Here is a 20,285-nt window from a genome sequence, read left to right on the forward strand (position 1 = left end):
ATGAACTCCTTATCAGAAGGAAAAGCAGTTTTGGAAAGAAGCAAAGCATCCATTAGGACTAGAGCAAGAACTCTTGATCCAGAGGGTTTTGAAGGAACATTCTTTCCTGAGATCCATTGACGGATAGCAAGAATTTGTTGAGAATTTGAGGCGGTAAAGCTTGACCACCATTTGATTTTGAATTTCCTGGTCAAATGCGCAGGAAAAGGAGTAGGAATCATTTGCAAGAGAACAAAGTCCTAGCAAAGAATCCATGGGATTTGAAACTTTGAAAGGAAGAATAATACTCTTGAACATGAAGCTGGACGAAGATGACTACCATGTTCAACAAAGTAATTGAAGCCTTCCTTGATTTGAGGATAAAGGATGTCCTGAGTGGCACCAAAGAATAGCCACCATTCTTGGAACCAATTTGGAAAATCATTTGGACTTTTAATTTCATCTCCCCAATGGAAGAACCAAGAGTAATCAAAGAGACGAAAATAAAAGGTAAAGTACCAGGCGTCCATATAATCATAATAATCATATGACTTTGGTTTGAAGTTTTCTAAAAACATTTTGTGAGTATCAGGAGACTGATCCCACATTTTGTGAGTGAGTACTCTGAAAATTTTGCATTTTGAATAACAAATATATGTAGAACTTTCATTCTGAAAGTGAGAAATTTCTACAGAATTTGTGTCAACTAGAATAAACTCATAAAATTTTCAAGTTTTATCTAGATGGTTTTGCAGAAAATATTTGTTCTTTGCAAAGATTTTTGAAAGATTTGGTTTCCAAGAGTTTGTAATTTGAAAGGGTTCAAGAACCTGTACCTTCATCGTATGGGCCTTATCAACATAAGGCTGGGCTTGACTTGACGAGGCCTTTTGAGAAAAAGTTTCTTTGGGCTATAAATGAGGAAAAATTCCAAGGACTTGGAACCTATTTTGACTTTGAGAAAGGGGCTTTTCTGAATGGGCTTAAGGCATTGCATATGAGGATTTTGAGGCTTTGGGCTTTTGATTACTCATTTTTCCTGTAAAAACTCACGCGAAAGAAAATCAGGGAGAGAATTTGAATCACCTTTGATAAATTCAATTTCAAAATCAAAGACTGACAAGATAGCTTGCCATCTTGCAAATATTTGTTTTGAAACAATATTTTTAACATCTTTTTGAAGAATTTCTTTCGCACTTTTGCAATCCACACGAAGAAGAAATTTTTTGTTGAAAATATCTTCTTGGAATTTTTGAATGCATAAAAAAATGGCTAAAATTTCTTTTTTGATGGTTGAATAATTTTCTTGAGGTCCACTCCATATTCCAGAATGAAATCGAATAATGGAGATTTTATTTTGAAAATCTTGTTTGAGTATGCCACCATATCCTAGGTTAGAGGCATCTGTCTCTATAATAGGAAAGGCATCAGGGTGGAGGATTCCTAAACAAGGAAGACTCTTAACCTGAATCTTGACCAGTTTGACTATGTCTGTGTGCTCCTGTGGTCCAAGGCTTTGGAGTTTTCTTAAGCCTAGCAAACAAAGGTTTGATAGTAGTCCTAAAGTTAGGATAAAAGTCTGAAACATAATTTAGACTTCCTAAGAACCTTTGAAGTTGAGTTTTGTCTTTAATTTCATCAGGGAATTTACTTCCAAATTCTATTGATCTTTGAATAGGTTTAATAGTGCCTTGATAGATTTCAAATCCTAGAAATCTAATCTTAGTTTGAAACAGTTTGATTTTAGGAGCGGAAATAACAAGACCATTTTCTTTGATGATTTTTTGAAAGGTTTCTAAGTGTTTGAAATGTTGTTCCAAAGAATTTGAAAATATGAGTACATCATCAATATATACTAAGGAGAAATTAGTATAGGGATTGAAAATGTCATTCATTATACTTTGAAACTTTCAGGGAGCATTTTTTAACCCAAAAGGCATTACATTCCATTCATAATGCCCAAATGGAACAGTGAATGCAGTTTTGTACTTATCCTTTTCATGAAGTTGAATTTGCCAAAATCCTGACTTCATGTCAAATTTTGAGAAAATTGAAGCATTATGAAGGCGACCAATAAGATCTATTTTGTTAGGTATAGGATACCTTATCCATTTGAGAACCTTATTTAAAGGCTTGTAATTAATAACAAGTCTAGGGGCACCTCTTTCAATTTCCGAAGGTTTTTGAACATAGAAAGCAACACAACTCCAGGGAGAGTGACTCTTTCTAATAAGACTTTTATCTAATAAATCCTTTATTTATTTTTTACAATACTCAAGTAACTGAGTATTCATTTGAATAGGTCTTGCCTTGGTAGGAATTTGACTTTCATCAAATCCTTCCACATAAGGCAAAGAAACTTTATATTTCTTTCTATTCCAAAAAGCATTGGGAATAGAAGAACATAAATCCTATTCAATTTGATTTTTAATCTTTTCCACTTTGATTTGAATATCTTTGTTTAAAATATTTTATTATATTCTTTTATGATGTATTTCTTTTCCTAGAAATTTGATTTGTTGTTTCTTCTTTTGAATTAAGTTTACCTGGTTGTCTACAGAGTTTAATTCTTTTATCTCTGGAGCGTTTAAGAAATAGAAACCAATTTCTTCGTTTTCATAAACTGTTTTGATTCCTTCTTCATCAACCGTTAGAGGATAGAGAAGGCTCAAGAAAGGTGTTCCTAAAATCATTTCTTTGTTCATGTCTTTTACAAGGAGAAGAGAAATTTTGTAACAAACATTTTTATTACAAACATGAACATTTGAGACTTTTAATTCTACACCAAGAGCTTGTTTGTTTGCACCAACAACTCTTTGTAAGGTTTTCTCAAAGTATTCAGAGGGAATCAATCATTCTTGAATACAGTTGATATCAGCACCATAATCAACTAATGCTATTATATTCTTTGAAAAATCAGGTTTAATAAAGATTTTTATTTTGATATGCCATTTTTGTCTAATCATTTTCGTAATAGCATTTATAAACAATTGAGAAGATTCTCCTTTTTCTAATTGTTCTTCTTCTTTTGATTCTTCAATTTGTCCTTTTCCTTTTTCTAAGACTTTTAGTCTTGAATCTAAAATTTCATTTTGTTCAAGCATTGTATTAATTTGAAGTTTGATTTCACTTATCTCATGTTGGAGATCTTGTATTCCTACGGTCTTTGGTTTGTTAGAAAATTACTGTAGTCATTACTATTTTCTAACTTTTTTTGGTTATTTTGCTTTTGAATTTCTAAGAATTTTTTAAAGTATTCATTTTGAAGATTTGGATCAGGAATGTTTTCTATGATTTCTATGAGAAAGTTGTTTTCACTGGAGATCATATTAACTTGGTGTATTTGACAAAGACAGTTTCCTACACAATCACATGAAAACCAGAAGGACGAGCTACCTACACAATCACATGAAAACCAGAAGGACGAGCTATTTGAATCACTGGATGTGCTATCTTCAAGGAGAAAGAATTGATTGTTACTAGAGTCAGAGGACTGGCTAGAAGAATCAGTATCTGATTTGATAAGATTTATCATTTTTTTCTTAAGACTTTTTCCTATGTCTAAATCTGCTATGATTTCTTTGACTTTGCAATTCGGAGCTATGTGCCCTTTTTTTGTCACATTTGAAACATTTGAAAAGTGATTTTTTATTTTATATGTTAATTTAAAATAATTATTTTTAATTTAATTATATATATAATCGAAATAAGATGAAAATACCCAATTAGGTTTCAAGAAAATCAAAATTCACTCTAATTTATTATAGGTTTTAAAATATTTCATCATTTTTGTGAGCAATCAAAAAATAATATTTTCAACATAAAAACAAATTTTCCACACCAAAAAAAAAAAGTAATTAGGTAAATTTACCATATATAACTTTCCATTATTTTGGAATATATGTAGGAACAATTATGAAAACCTAATTATAATAATAATAATAAAAAAAAAACTAAACTTCTAATCAAATTATGATTCCAAATCTCATATGATATATTGAGGAAGTATTGTTAAATATATTTTCATTAGATGTGGGTAAAAATATTTATTTAATTTGAATTAGAATTTCTAATTTGAATTGAAACTTAGCATTGTATAAATATTTATGATTTATTATAAATATATTTTTTTATCATTTATTATAATTTTTTTTATGCGTTTGTTTTTTAACCTTTTATTGAATGCATTTATTATAAAATTTTTATTAAATAAAAAAATTAAAATATTTAATTTTTTAAATAAAAAAATAATATATTAATTTTTTTAATTTAATATAAATAAAAAACTTAATAGTATTAAATATTATTTAGTTTTAAGTTATATTTAAAATTAAGTAAACAACCAAAAATGGCTTTGATTTTTTTAAAATAATAATAAAAAAAAGCAATATATTGATTTTATTTTAGTTATGATTTTTTGCATTTATTTTTTGTTAGGGTTTATAGTAATTACTATTTACTAGGTTTTTTCGGGGTTGTTTTTTTGTTAGGGCTTTCTACATTTTTTTTTTGGTTTATTATAATTTCATTTTAATTACTATGATGTTTTTGGTTTTTTTTTGGGACACTTTTGTCATTGTTTCTTGTTGCAGAGGATGAAACCCTATTATAAAATCTGATAAATAGAAGAAAATTCATATTGGAAAATGAAAAAAAAAAGGTATGATTTTAAAACGAAGTAGCCTCAGAATTGCAGAATATCAGCAAGGCTTTTGAAGAGCCATTCAGTCCCGAAAGATGGTGTTTTGATAACTGATTTCATCACAGGCATCAACCGAATCAAAATCAAAGAAAAAGAAGAAAAGTAAAAGAAATGTATGTCTCATGGCCAGTCCCAAGAGGTAACTGCAGCAACGCTGCTCCACAAGGCGATGGAATATGAGACACTCTCACCGGCGGAGGAACTCTCGAACCTCTACGCCAACGATCCTTTTTTCTGCGACGTTCACATTGGAATTTGCAAACACTGCCACTGGTTTGCTCCGTTTATGCGAAGGAGTCTCTCAACTCCCCCGTCGCATGCAGAAATACAAATCAGAACGAATCTGAACCCAGACCTATCGTCGAGGACTTCTAAAACTCAATCCTAACCCTAACCCTAACCCATAGAGAGAGAAGCCCCTCTATGGCAAAACCTACAGAACGGGCTCGATGAATGAAGAGCTCAGGGGGACGATCATTATTTATAGTTAGGGCTTTTAATCTGCGCCGTGAGATCGAAATCTAACGGTCCAAAAAAATTCTGGGCGCCGCTCATGCAAAATTAGGGTTTTGTAACTTTGTTACAAACTTACAACTTACAAGTTAGTGGCTGAACGTGGCTAAATTACACAAAAATCCAGATTTTGGCACTTTTTTTTTTTTTTTTTCAGATTTTTTTTTTTTTTTACAAGAAAGTATCAACATTATACGTTACTTTCCAATATTTTAAGTTGTTTATTATTATTACTTAAATTATTAAATCATATTAAATTATTAAACTAATTTATCAAAAATTATTTTTACTTATAATGTAAATTTATTTTAAGGATAATACTTATTAATTGTTAATTTATATATAATGTAAACAATTTTAATTAAGATATTTAAATAATTTTTTTTTTTGGGAAAATTTATTTGTTTGAATGTTTATTACTATAATTATTTAAAAATTAAAATAGGGTAAAATTATTTTAGACATAAATAAAATTTATATGCTTATTAAAATATTAACATTTTTCTTTTATAATTTTTAGTTAAATATTATGGTTTTTTTAAATATATAATGTACACTTTTTTCTTTTAAGTTTATTCATTATTACGTGTTTGATAAATTATTATTTAATGAATTCAAATTCGATTTATAAGTAAAATTTAGAGTCTATTTGATAATAATTATAAGAAGTTATTATAATTTTTTTAACACTTAAATTTTTCTAATTTTTAAGTATTAAAAAAAATAAAAACACTTTTTATAATCATTATTACACAAGACTTTAATTTTTGTTATCGGAATAGTTTTTTTTTATTATATTTATGTCTTCGTATAATTTATTTAAACATAAAAGTGAGAGTGAGAAGAAATGAGATGTATATTCATACTTTCTCGATGCAAATATTCTTTAGAAATATATTAATTTTTAATTTTTTAAAAATTTATGAAAATTAATTTAAAACCTTTTTATTTTAAATTTAAAAACTTAATTAATATTAACTATTTTTAAAAAATAAACAAAATTTTAGAAACATATACGGGCAAATCCACTACTAATGGACATAAAATTTAATTTAGACATTTTTAGCAATAGAACAAAGTGGATTTTCTAGATGTTTTTTTTTTTTTTTGGTTTTATTTACATAATTTAATAAATCAAAATATAATTCTATAAACTTAAATAATTATGCTTAAAATAACTGAAAAATTCTCTCAAAAATTCAAAAACGTTATCCCCTCCTCGTCGACAGTTCCCACCATGTCCATTCCCTCCAAGCTCCTTCCTCTCCCCTACTACCCTCCGAACCCTAATACTAACCCAAAATTCAGATTCCTAAACCCTAAAAGACCCTTATATTGTCAGCCCAAAACCCTCCAAATCCAGTGTGCTAAGAGAACTGGAAAGCAGAGGTACCCATCCGAGAAGAAGAAGCTCAAGCTGAAACACAAAGCCCTCACTCATGTCAATGACAAATTTCAAGGCATTTGGAGGCTTTCCAAGCTTGGTGTTCCACTTCACTTGGACCCCGGAAAGGATTTTCTTGACGTTTCTGAGGGCTTGCTCCAAGAAATTGCCAAAGTTCTCAAATTCCCGGTAATGAGCTGTTTGGGTACTAAGAAATTTGAGGAAAAGAAAAGAAACCAAGTTTTTTTTTGTTTTTTTTTTCCTTTTTTGAATTGTGCATTTTTTTTTTCTTTTGGTGTGGTTGCTGGAAATGTGAGAAAAATCAAACAGGTTTTTTTTTTTTTTTTTTTGTGTATTTTTATGGGTTGCTCATAAACATCCATCAAAAGAAACGTTAGTGGTGTATTTGAGTTTTTTTCTTGAAGAAACTGCCCAACCCTTTGGACTTCCTCTGTTTGGACGCTGAGATAAAACTGAAGAAATGAAAGGAGAGAAAAGAATTTTTCTTTATGCTGGTTTGGTATTTGGATTGACTAAAACGTATGGTTGCAGTGGGCTTTTGAGTTGGGGTTTTTTGTTTTCCACTTTAGTGGCAGGAAATGAGAAAGATAATATTCGAAATTTCATCTTCTTTTATTTCCCTTCATTTTCATTGCTGTGAAGCCAATTCTTTCATCTTTATAGCAGTTTGTGTGGAACTGTTGTTTGTGCTTGGATGCTTTTCCTGTGGCTTACTTCATTTCTTGGTTTAGTTCAATTTGTTATATCTTTTATTTTTTTAATTCTAGATTGTTATATGGATGGGTGGTATACTAAGTTACCATTTTATATTTATTGTGCTAGGTTGCTTCTATGCTTCCCCCAGAGGCATTCTTGGTCGTAAGGAAGTCTTTTGATGCAAGGAAGGTTTGTTTCTGAAAATAACATATTGATTCCTTTTATGTTCTATATGTATTGTGTTATGTATTACAAGCGAGTATTAGAATCCGTTTAGCAGTGATTCTATGAAGTGTTTTTAGTTTAAAAAGCATTTTTGAAAAAAAAAAAAAAGGGTATATTGCAAAATTGAATAGATACTTTTAAAAACCTGAAAAATCACTTATATTTTTGGAAAATCACTTTTAGTATTTTTTGGATAAACACTTGATAGGTGATTCTCCTAAAAGCACTTTCGGAGAAAACATTTCCACTAAAAGCACTTTGAGTAGAAACACTGCCGAATGCACTCTTATTCATTCATACTTAACTTCAGATTTATTGGGCTTTGCTAATGCAGTTGCAAAATAAACCGCCTGTGACCCGTCTCTTGATTTGTTGTGTAAATATTTACGATGTACTTATCTATCTATTGTGACTCCTCCTATTTTTTGGTACTCCAAAATTGTTCCTTTATGGCATGCCATGTCCTTCTATTGGTGAGTTGTTATGTTGCTTTGTATTTGATCCTACTAGATGAAATCAAGTAACAAAGCAAAATGGGATAGTATGTCATTTCTATTGAAATTTGTTGGAAAAAATGATTTTTTTTTTTAATATATTTTTGAATTTTATTGCAGGCATATTTAATGAAAAGTATAGTTAATATGTTCTATAGGAACTCAAGGTTCTAAAGGCTGGTCCGTTGATGTGTGTAGAAAAATAGGTTTAATAGAGTGGTATTACCAAACAAGGAAGATTTTATAACAGAAAATATACCACAAAAAAGTGTTTTAAGTATGCTACCAGATCGTGAGAAACCAAAAATCAGAGTCTAAGGATGTTGCACTGTTAGTTAAGTTCAACATGAAAGCACATTGTTCATTGAATTTGTTAACTTGCAAATTGCAATGCTAGTGAAACAGAGAATTGGGGTCCATATTAGTTCAAAAGTTTATATTGCTCCTCATTGAAAGGTGATTATTGAAAACAAAGAACTTGGACAAATTGACATAGCAATCATGCATGACAGGACTATTACGTAATATGAGACTCCAGTGCCACTATTTATCAACAAAGCAGGAAAGAAGCCCTTGAACACTCTTGAATGGGTAAAAAAACTTGTTGGTTAGAAACTATATGCATTTAGGAGAAATACATGCTCTCTCTCTCTCTTTCTATCTCTCTCTCTTTCTCTGTCTCCCTATCCAAATATAAAGGACTTCTGTATAGAAGTTCCATCCAAAATCTCCCAAGATCCTATTTGATTTCTTGTTTTTTCTCCAATTTCTCTTCCTTTCTCATTCTTCTAGTGTTGGACAATTGATCTCTCTAAAATCAAAATTCAGTCTATTAAAGTAATCCATGCTATCTCTTTCGATATTTTCTTTCCTTATCCTATCTGCTTGATTCCATTCATGTTGTATTTTGTTTTATCCATTGAAAGATGAAAATCATAACATATCTCTGTGGTCATTTGGGTGCTCTCCTGATGTATGCAGGTGCTGAAGGAGCCCAAATTTGTTTATACGGTTGAGATGGATGTCCATAAGCTCCTGACTCTAGAGCCTCGTACATGGGACTTCATTTCTCGTTTGGAGCCTAAAGTTGGGCTCATAGAGCACATAGAGCACATAGAGCATATGCGTGGTTCTTCCGGTGATTTGGTCAGTATAACACGTGATTACAAGATCAATAAAGGTGCAGAGTCAATAAAAGGAGAGAGCATTTCCAAGGAGGGATCAGATGACTTCCCAGGATCTAGAAGGCCAAAAGTTGCTGTTGTGGGTAGTGGACCATCAGGCTTGTTTGCTTGTCTTGTTCTTGCAGAACTTGGTGTAGATGTTACTATAATAGAAAGAGGTCAAGCAGTTGAGCAAAGGGGGCGTGATATTGGTGCTTTGATGGTTCGTCGGATTTTACAATTGGAAAGCAATTTTTGCTTTGGGGAGGTAAGATGTTGATTCACTTTATATTTTGAATGTTGTCTTAGTGTTGTTTTGGTCCTTGTACAGTTTGGAATTTTTCTCACTTAACCTAACAGCTATTTGTTTGAAATTACATTCCTTTTATAACAATGCTTGTTTGTTTGGTTTGTTTGTTTCACCCTAATTAGTCTATATACTTCTAAAGCTGAAAGTGAAGTGCTATGGTTTATGCTTTTGGGCAATGTTTGGGACAATAGACCACTTCAATTCTTTACCAGCTTATGTTTCAGGCCACACTGTTTAAATGATTTTAAACCCTTTAGTTTATCTGATTTGGTTGCAGCTAAGTTTCTCCTTTGGATGAAGTGGTTTGATAAAGTAATGAAAATAGCTGCTATATTAAAAGTGAAAACACTAGAGGATGTTAGCTGAACCACTACTCTATAGAGAAAGAAATCCAGAACTTGAAGTTTATTGTGCTTCTTATTCAAAATGAACACCTAGTTTATACTTTATATAGCAATGAACCCAAACACCAACTTTATTGTGCTTCCCATTCAAAATATAGGGTGTTACTTTTTGTGATAGTCCTCCAATATGATCTCTTTGGAATTCTGTTAGCTGATTTTCCTTTTCTGATATTAAATTATTAAATATTTTTGAAAATTGACAATTTCATTGCAAAACAAATAGGCATTTGAAGTTGGGATATGATTCCACGAATGAATTGGACCAAGCTGAAAAGGAACACACAGATTCTTTTCCCTTCTAGAGCGAGACACTAGGCACTAAAACTTTCTTGTGCCATTAATGTATATCTATGCTCTGTTTCTATTTTTAGAAGGGTGTTATTGGGATGGATATTTTTTATTAGTAGAATCATTTCTAATAAGTTCAACTGAAGCTCTCCAGCTTCTTTACTGAACTTGTGCTAGCTCATATCAATTCCACTGTTGATAGTCATATATAGAACTGAGAGTTAGGTGAGAGTCAGGTCTAAGGAAATTTTGTTTGTTACTGCCTTTCCAGCAATATGCTTATCATGCATACGATATGAAAAATTGTACAAGAGATTGGAAAAATCAATCATTCACAACCACAGATGAAAGATTCGTACCTGGTGCAAGCATGGCCACAGAAATGCTTTTTGCTGAAGCTCATTAAAAACATGCTATACATGGTTTGTTGGAACATTGTACAAATTCACAACCATGATTGTTTTATGTACACCAACACAAATCTCCTCCCTGCGTAGTTATTAGATGACTATAACTTAGATGCTGAAGTAGAGAGCAATATATGGCTTGTGTATGCCTCATACATTCTTTAGCGCTTATGCTGCCTGTTTTTTCTTTTTTCTAATTCAATCTCCACATTCCAGCAGTTGGTAAAAAGTTTTTGGTGCAATTTGTTGAAGCAGCATTGCAGTTTTTGTACTTTTTAAGCTTATATAACTTTGCAAATTAAAGTAATTGCATACTGCTAGTGTGTGGGAATTTATATAGTTTGACATGCATATAGAATACTGCCATTTACTTTTTTTCTGAGTTGCAGCTTTTGCTTATAAGCATGTGTATGTCTAATAATGTTGCTGAAATACATCCTAGTTGTTGTTGTGCCAACGGAAGTTTTGATTCCAACAATGTTAGATCAAGAACACAAAGATAAAACAATTACACACATGGTATACAAGATTTTAACGTGGTTTGGCCAATCATGCCTCCATCCACGGATGAGAGAGAATTATTCCACTATACAATAGAAAATATTATAGAGGATAGAACTAGATACTACTATTGGGTTTCCAAAACATCTCATGTTTCCTCACTCCTTATATTCATACCCTACCATGAGCCCTTTCGCTCCCCCGGGTATCTCTTGTTCTTCCTCACATCTCTATTCACCTCGTATAGTCTCTACAAGCCCATCTCCATCTCATGACTTTTTCCCCTCATAACCTAGAATATTTATAGAGATATTCCTAACAACTTTCCTTATTCTATAAAGAAATATAATATTACAATGATATATCAACCTAGAAAATTATTCTATACAATATTCTTTACAACAAAGAATCTTTACTAATTTCCAAACAGCTGTTTGTTTAAATTAGGTCATTGCTTAGTTACTTATCATCAATCATCTTAATATATTAAAAAGGTTTCCTTCTGCTTGTACTGATTCTTATCTTTCTATCAACTTCTGAGTCATTATTAAGGACTTATGCATGGCAGGGTGGTGCAGGTACCTGGAGTGATGGAAAGTTGGTGACTAGAATTGGAAGGAATAGTGGCAGTGTTCTGGCGGTGAGAATCATTCCCCGATTCTTTTGATCTTATATTAGTGTAATTAGATATGTTCTAATGATTATACTATGTGTGTGCAAGTGTTCAAAGGTACTCTTTCCTCATACTTATAGTGGTATGTGTATTTTTCACTGTTCAAAGAACTAGTTTCACTCTTGTTTTCAAGTTGTTATTGGAGACAAGCTTCTGAAAAATAGAAAATAATTATATGGTAAAAAATCAGGGCTATAAGTCCAATGGTGTTTCTAGGCCTTAGAAAATTTGGAAAAATAACATTGGGTAGTATGCCCTATAGAATCTGTTCCATGTCTTCTTCACTATACACATCTCAGATCATGCCCATTTAATACTTTTGCTGAATTTATTTTTTAAAAGGCAAAAATTTGGAAATTAGGAAAAAATTCATAGAATTGGATTTTTTTTTAGGGAAATGCAAGTCCATGGATGGGATTTTCTTCTAAATAGACCATGGTATTTCGTGTTAAAAATCATGTGAAACCATTTAAAATTTGTCCAGAAACAATATTTCAAAATTAAAAAATTCAAGAAATTACCATCGATTGTACTTCCATACCCAATGATCTATGAAGAAGTTGCTGCCTTAAAATTTTTGAAACCATTAGTTTAATTTAGTTTAATTCCAGGCTCAGAGCTATTGTATCTAGATGGCACAACCTCATATTGCAGGTACGTATAAGCTGTTGTTGGTCAATATTGGTTTCGGAAGAATCTTTAGAATTTTAAAGGATCCATATACTGTTTGGTTGTATTGAATCATCTCTTACCAAGACCTATATGTCTCAGTGTCTCAGTGGGTGCATATCAGTTTTGGATGAAACTCTGAGGCATGGTAGTTTTAAAAGTCAAGAAGTCACTCTTTTGTGTTGTTTATTTGTATAAGTTTTGATTTTTTATTCTGTCTATATTCAGTATGTAATTTGTATTACTGTTTATTTATTTATTATAGGAAAAATTATTTATTTGATCCCATGCTATCCCTTGGAAGAATGGGAAGGCCTGTACTGTGAAGAGGTTGACGAGAACTAGATTCAAGTTAACAGTCACCTTTGCTGGTTAATTCAATGAAACCATTCTGTCTCTCCATCATAGCCCATAACTTGCCCAGGTTGCTTGCAGCTTGTCCATTCTTGTGGTAGCCTATTGTATATCATTATTAAAGATGTCCATCTTACCTACAGGAAACTTAAAAACTTGGGATCTTTGAGTATATAAAAAATAGTACAGGATAATCAATGAAATCCTTATTTATTGTCTGTGTTCTGAAGGAATGCATATTGATGGTGGTTTGAGGTACATATTATCATTTTATTTGGTACATATAGGTTGTTGTTGGTGTATTATTAGTACCATCTAGCAAAAGAAAATGCTTACCTGGGGCTGAGGCACAGGGGAAATTTCCTGATCCAGATGGACAACCTTGAGGCCCACTGTACCCATTACTCCCCCACCTCGAAGTTGTGAGGTTCTGTCTGTGTTACAGCTTGAGAATTGTTTTATGCCTAAAATATGGGCATCAGAAACTAAACTATAGCTTTCTCAACATCCTGCTATAATCCTAGGTAGCATGCCCTGGAAACAAGATTTGAATGATCCTTCTATTGTACTCTTAGCTCTTGCAATATAACTGATAATCCAATTGATTCAATGCTTTTGCTTTAGATATCAATATCACTGTACTAAATAAAATCTGATTGGGAGGAACCTTGGATTGAAATGTTTTGTCATATACATTTTCTTTTCAAGAGTGATTATTTTGGTTGCCTATCAGCCCTTGAGGTCTGGCTCAAGTGGTAAGGGGTTGGAGTGGGGGATGTGGGAGATTTCAGGTTTGAGTCCTAGTGGGACAAAAAAAAGTGTTTTTAATAAAAACTACTTGCCTATAGGTTTCGCATGGTATTAAATTATACTCTGCATTCTGCTCTCCAGCATGCCACATTATGTGCTCTTGATGTACTTCACCTTTCCTAGTGCTGTGTTATTAAGATTTGTGAACTAATGTGCAGTTGCAGGTTCAGACCCAAGCATGGAAAAAATATGAAGTGTTTAGAAATATTGTATTTTGGCCCGTTTCATCATGTGTCATTTGTAGTTTTAATTCTCTTTTATGTAATTTTCTGATTAGCCATTCAATGATTTGATTTACATTTATTATTGTCTTAGGTTATGAAAACTTTAGTTCACTTTGGAGCTCCAGAAAGTATCTTGGTTGATGGGAAGCCTCATTTGGGAACAGATAGGCTGATTCCATTACTCCGCAACTTTCGACAACATCTAGAAAGCTTGGGTGTGAGTCACTTATATAGATGGCATTTAGGAACTAATTTTCATGTTTGCATATTTTAATTTTTTTTTTCTTGTTTTGACATGTTTAGGTTACCATCAGATTTGGGACTAAAGTTGATGATCTGGTTGTAGAGGATGCTAATGTTGTGGGAGTTGAAGTTTCTGATTCAAGAGAAAAATCAGAGCATAATAGTCAGAAGTTGAGATATGATGCAGTTGTTTTAGCAGTAGGGCATTCTGCACGTGATGCATACCAGATGCTTCTGTCTCATAATATGGATTTGGTCCCAAAAGATTTTGCTGTAAGTTCTTTATAATATCCAGTGGCACTTCAGGTTCTTTCTTCATTCCTGTAGATATATTATAGAAAGCTAGCTTTTTATTTTTAATTTTATTTTTTATTTTTTTATGTAAAACTGCAAGTTCTACCTGGCATGTTGTGCACCTGACAGTAGTATTGGCAGCTTTGGAAGAGTTGGTGTTGTTGGTGACTGGTGATTTGGGTGGGTTAGTGTTACTAAGGTGTTCGATGTTTGGTAGTGATGCACACACTTGCACATACGTGTTTGTTTGGTAGGCATATACAATGTTGGTTATGAATAGTTGTGCAATTCCTTCAATTTCTATATTAGAAAGTTATATTATGAATATTTGATCCACTGTTATGTTCTTTTGTTTGACATCTGTTTTCTGTATAATTGAATAGAATCTAGTGATGACTATTGGTTGTTCTGTGGACTTAGACATTATGCTTATGCTTGTGCTTGCAAAGTTTTTAACAATTACATGGGCAAACAGGTTGGCTTGCGGATTGAGCATCCTCAGGAACTAATAAACAGCATACAGGTTGGTTGTGTAATAAGTTTCTTTTATTGAAGAATTTGATCATTTGCTGATTTTATAATAGATTTACTGTGCATTTGAATTTGGATGTGAAGTTATTTTTCATTGGCAATATTCTGCTCCACAATCTTTACCCTTTACCAATTAGCAACTGGCAGCTCTAGAAAGATCTACAATATGATGCAGCCACTGATTATATATCCATGGCCCTCTTGCAGCCTGTAACACCTAGAATAAAAGGAAAAATTGCAGAATTATCTCCCATCAAAAGGTTTGAGACACATGATGGATGCCTCTATCATGCTTCTGACTTCAAAATTTCTCAGAATGCAATACATGCTATATTGCAGGTCTTTAAAAATAAAATTCCTATGGCACTCTCTCAATCGGAAGGGATATGAAGCTTTGAAATGATGTAATATAGAGAAAAGTAGGCCCTGATCTGAGCATTATTTGAGAGAAAAATCAAATCAAACACATTTTTTTTGGGGAAATACAAAGGAGGGGATTAAAACCATATCAAACAAATCTCAATGAGGCTGAAATTTGGCAAGCTAGTATATCAGAGGTGGGTGATTCCATGGGTAAAATAGCTTTATTATTTTTTATTTTTATCCTTTCTGAAATTAGGTCTCTGTGGATGGCATGGTCACTGGAGCTGAATTTTTTTGCTTATCCCCTTGTTCTCCTCACTCTGGTATGATATTAGTTTGAGTGGTATGAAGCTAGGTGCTTTATACACACACCGACACATGCTCTATGGTTGTATGCATGCATGTATGTATGAATGTGGATATATTATAAATTTGCCTATTAAGAAAGCCCTGTCATAAGCTTGTTAGATGAAGAGAAAGAAGGAAAAAACTGGAGAAAATGGTAACGATGCCCCTTACCAAGGTAGTATTTGCCTGTAGGGTGGGATTGCCCGAACCCACCCAAGGGATAACCAGCACCGGTAAACTTTGTAGTATTGTGGCAAAAGTAGGAAAAAAAAAAAAATGCCTTAAAAGTCACTCCACTTTGGACCCTGTTTTTTCCTGAATCCTATCCTGAGTTTGTCACCTATCGTCCAATTAGTAATGTCTCTCACACCTAATTCATCCAAACCAGTTAACATCAAATGTCGTTTTGAATGAACACATCACTTCCTACATTCATCTAATGCTAAGATAACCTAAACAGATGCTTGGAAAACCTAGCCAAGCATGTTAGTTTCAAAAGCCTTGCATGTTAGTGGCATCTCCACTCACAACAAGTGCTACTACTGGATAGGTGTGAATGACATGGGAGTTTCCAAGTTTCTCAATATTGGGCCCCGGAACATGTCTGACAAGGTGGTATATTTAGGTGGAACAATGAACTTGTGGAAATTTTGAATAACAAGTGGATATGGCTGGAATCTGATTGAACTTGTCTTCTTCAGTCCCTACATTTTCTGGGTGGCTTAGATAATACTGCGATGCTCACTCAATTGTATCTCTGTAGATATGGTTGCAGTTATAAGTCAAGATTCACTCCCTACATTTTTGGGCCATGCAGATATACTCACTCAATTCTATCTCTACAGATATCACTGAAAACCAGTAGAAGGCATGTTTCTCACTCCTTAAATTTTCTGGGTGGTCTAGACAATACCTCAACGTTCATTCAATTATATCTCTGTAGATATGGCTGAGAAACAGTCAAAGTCAAGTTGATCCACTCTCCTTATTTGCTAGGTAGCTTAAGAAAATATGGAGTTGCTTGCTCAAAATTATCTCAATAAATATGGCTGAAAACTTGGAAAAGTTAAAATGATTCAATATGTGTCATCCTTGGCTTAACTTTTAGCAATGTATAGTATCATCCAATCATTACTTTGATCATAATAGAAACATGAACAAGCATGGAGCAAATTCTAGTTCTCCGTAACTTTCAAATTTTTCTTATGTATGGACTATTTGCAACATATGGGAAGAAGAAGAAAAAATCAGTCTTGAAATTTAATAGAAAAAGTTTCTAGAAATAAAATAATGATATTCTTTTACTTGGTGAAAATATATGGTATGTGGTGGCTAATAGTTCAAATTTGATTTATAAGATGTAAGGTGATTTAGTATTGAGTGAACCTTGTTACTGAGATATTTTATGTTTCCTGGAGCATCTTTTGCAATGTTTCGAAAACTCATACTGAAATCCAAAATTGAAGGGAACTTCTTGAAGAGTTAAAAAGTTCCAGAGCCTAACCTGGGCCACGTAGACCTTGACAAGAAAATAAGGAAGCATAAAAAATGAATATGGTATGTTTTGTTCATAAAAATATCTGCAAATAACTTGATGCAAATCATGCAATATGACATGAAAAATTCATCATATAGACTAAGTTTAGATTTGATTCCCAAGTGTATGGTATTCCAATATTTTTAGGCTACCAGGTTGATTTGAAGTTTGAGGCTTTACAATTCATGTGGGTCTACTGCCCTATTTAGTCAAATTCTAGAAGCATGGATCTTGTGTTCTCAAGATATGGCAATACTCTACAACCTAACTGCACCCTCCAAAATTTCAAGACAGTGGGTCAACACCTCAACAAACACCATAGCTTGCAGGAATTTTGGAGTTGAATAGCTGTATGAAGCCAAAGTTTAAGCTAGAATTCTTTATAGTCACTTGGTGAGGTTCTTTTGCTCCTTGGAATTTCCTTACTTGATTGAAGGTCGACTAGGCTGTGTAAGTCATTGATTTCCTATGCTCATTGCATCATCTTTTGTGATTTGGTCAATTTTGAGTGATATTTGGTGGATTTATTTGAAATTTTCTGTTTACATTCCTTTTTTTTATTTATTTTTTATTTTTTTATTGCAATTTCACATTTTGGCAATCAAAATATAAACATATTTGTTTATATGAACATGTAGTATTCAAGCTTGGCTGCTGAGGTTCACAAGGGACGTGGAAAAGTTCCTGTTGCAGATTACAAGGTTGTCAAGTATCTCCAGGGAGAAGATGGAGACACATCCTTTGATTCAGGGGCAACAAGTCGTAGTTGTTATTCCTTCTGCATGTGTCCTGGCGGACAGGTATATTTTTTCTTTTCATAGTCCTACTGCAAAAATTGTGTTTTGCAGGCTGTGATATAACAGTAATTCAAATCATCCTTGTACCTGTGACTTTCTTGCTTCTTGATGCACTGGAAGAAGTGTGTTTTAGCCCAAAAGGGATTGATGAGACTATCTTAATGGTCTGTTCTTGAAATTTTTTTATGGAATATTGTCAATCAAGTGGTAAGGTGTATCCAATTTGATGCAGTTCTGATTCTTCAGAACTAAAATTTATACTGGAGATGCCTTGTTAAATGATATGGTTGGATTGATTAGGCTCCAGAAGATTGGAGTGATGGGAGTCAAAATCCCATGATTACTACTGAGTTTGTGTTCATACTATATTCTACCAGATGGAGTTACTTTATAAGGTGCTTGCAGGTTGTTCTCACTAGTACAAATCCATCAGAAATTTGTATCAATGGCATGTCATTTTCTCGGCGTGCCTCCAGGTGGGCAAATGCAGCACTTGTCACCACTGTCTCATCAAAGGATTTCGAGGCATTGAATTGTGATGGACCCCTTGCAGGGGTTGAATTTCAGGTTGCTTTTGAGTTCTACTTAGCGTGTTGCATTTATTACTTTCTGTTTCTTGTAAGATTCCTTCCTCTCACTTTTGCAAATCTCAATTAACTATATACCTGAACGTAAAATCCATCTGCCCTTCCAGTTGGCCACAATTTTCTTGTTTGACCAACTTACCATATGGTAAATCAGTCCTTGTTTCTACCATATATGGTATTTAAAATAGCTATATTTTCAGTCTAAAAATGTTTGGGCCTGGTTGGAACCTTCATAATTTCCATCTAAGCTGTAGCAGTATTTCTCTAAATTCATTGTTTAATATGCTTACATAATTTCTACTGTCATTGTTTAGAGGGAATTTGAGCGAAGAGCAGCCATGATGGGAGGCGGAAATTTTGTGGTGCCTGTTCAGACAGTCACAGATTTTATGGAAAACAAATTGTCAGGTAAAAACTCTGTTCTGTTTCTTGGTTGCCTTTACTCCTAAGATTTCATCTAGTATGACTTGCTCTTATATTTGCAGTAACATCTGTACCACCATCAAGTTATCGGTTAGGAGTCAAGGCAGCCAACCTCCACGAGTTGTTCCCCTTACATATAACAAAGGCGTTGCAGCACTCAATCTCAAAGTTTGACGAAGAGGTATTCCATTCCCTTTCTTTTGGTTTTTCTCATTCGCGGCCTTCCCTTTTGCTTTTCTAGTTAAAAGCTGAGTATTATGGTTTTGCTTATTCACGTTCCTTTTTACCTCTCAAGTTGTCATAAATGTATGGAATTCTAATAACTACACTTGTTTTTTGCTGAACTTTGGAACTCCCAGTTACCTGGATTTATATCCAAAGACGCCCTGCTTCATGGAGTCGAGGTATCCTGTTTACTTATTTCCCACGTATTTTAATTCTACTAGTTTGGACTTCTCATGAATGAGATTCTGTAACATCTTCTTAAGATTTTAATATCTCTTTAGATCTTGGGTCCTATATCTGATCCAATTCATATTGTTTGAACAAGTGGTCTCAAGAAGTAGAAATGAATTATTCTTAACATCTTTCTTCCAGACAAGAACCAGCTCCCCCATCCAAATTCCTCGTAACAGTGACACATATGAAAGCACATCACTGAGAGGACTCTACCCCATTGGAGAAGGAGCAGGCTATGCTGGTGGAATTGTCAGTGCAGCAGTTGATGGCATGTATGCTGGCTTTGCTGTGGCAAAAAGTCTAGGTTTGTACTCCGGTGACATCGAGTCAATTCTGGGCAAGGCTCAGTATGGTGGATGGGCAAAGTATTGAGAGACCTTATGGCTGTTACTCCTGAAAAAATGGCTGCATGAAGTTAAAAACAAGCATGATCAATTCAAAGAACCAAGAAAAATTCCTGTCTGGGCATCAATTTCAACTTGCAATTCATTCCGGGGACCTGTAAGTTTAACATACACATTAGACTATTTTCCCAATAAGAATCCAGAAATGTAGACATGTTTTCCACTGATCTTATTGTTATGATTCTGCAGATGTGATTTCTCATATAATCAGTGGACAAATACTGAACATTGCCTTAAAATCTGAAGGATGAATTTGGAGCAGAAATGAAGAAAATCCAATTCTATTTGCTTGGATGCTTGTAACGAAGGAATCCAAGAGTTTGGGTTGTGGAGTGGGGATACAGTTGAGTCTGATGATGCCAATTGCAAGCTTCCATGGAAAGTTGGTTCTGTAACTCTCCCAAAATCTCTAGCACTGTTTGTTTGTAAATGTGGAAATATCTCTATGTTAAGACCTTGTCTGGTAAGGGATTTTGAAAACA

The 20,285-nt window shown here is 33.3% G+C and overlaps 1 protein-coding gene and 1 non-coding gene across 3 annotated transcripts; one reads left to right on the forward strand and one right to left on the reverse strand.

Moving 5' to 3' along the window:
• Positions 1–4,658: 4,658 nt before the first annotated feature.
• LOC117905284 lies at positions 4,659–4,750 on the reverse strand. Its single transcript, XR_004649690.1, has one exon. It is a non-coding gene; the product is annotated as a small nucleolar RNA SNORD96 family (small nucleolar RNA).
• Positions 4,751–6,410: 1,660 nt separating this feature from the next.
• On the forward strand, positions 6,411–20,285 carry LOC117905204 (uncharacterized protein Cbei_0202). 2 transcript variants are annotated; one of them, XM_034818148.1, is made up of 14 exons: positions 6,411–6,767; positions 7,422–7,484; positions 8,996–9,445; positions 11,656–11,727; positions 13,909–14,034; positions 14,121–14,333; positions 14,830–14,877; positions 17,772–17,933; positions 18,336–18,497; positions 18,832–18,925; positions 19,003–19,121; positions 19,300–19,344; positions 19,538–19,900; positions 19,993–20,285. In XM_034818148.1, exons 1-13 carry the CDS (start codon positions 6,432–6,434, stop codon positions 19,769–19,771), a joined length of 2,124 nt encoding a protein of 707 aa, XP_034674039.1. In that variant the 5' UTR covers positions 6,411–6,431; the 3' UTR covers positions 19,772–19,900; positions 19,993–20,285. The 2 variants fall into 2 exon arrangements, with proteins under 2 accessions (XP_034674039.1, XP_034674041.1); XM_034818150.1 differs by lacking the exons at positions 19,300–19,344; positions 19,538–19,900; positions 19,993–20,285 and having other exon boundaries at positions 19,025–19,113.

Source organism: Vitis riparia, chromosome 17 (assembly GCF_004353265.1).
Source record: "Vitis riparia cultivar Riparia Gloire de Montpellier isolate 1030 chromosome 17, EGFV_Vit.rip_1.0, whole genome shotgun sequence".
Lineage (NCBI taxonomy): Eukaryota > Viridiplantae > Streptophyta > Magnoliopsida > Vitales > Vitaceae > Vitis > Vitis riparia.

Coding starts and splice junctions, on each gene's coding strand:
- LOC117905204 (XM_034818148.1), top strand. CDS start 6,432: ATGTCCATTCCCTCCAAGCTCCTTCCTCTCCCCTACTACCCTCCGAAC. Junction 18,926..19,002: donor TATGGAAAACAAATTGTCAG/GTAAAAACTCTG, acceptor TTATATTTGCAG/TAACATCTGTACCACCATCA. Junction 19,122..19,299: donor TCTCAAAGTTTGACGAAGAG/GTATTCCATTCC, acceptor TGGAACTCCCAG/TTACCTGGATTTATATCCAA.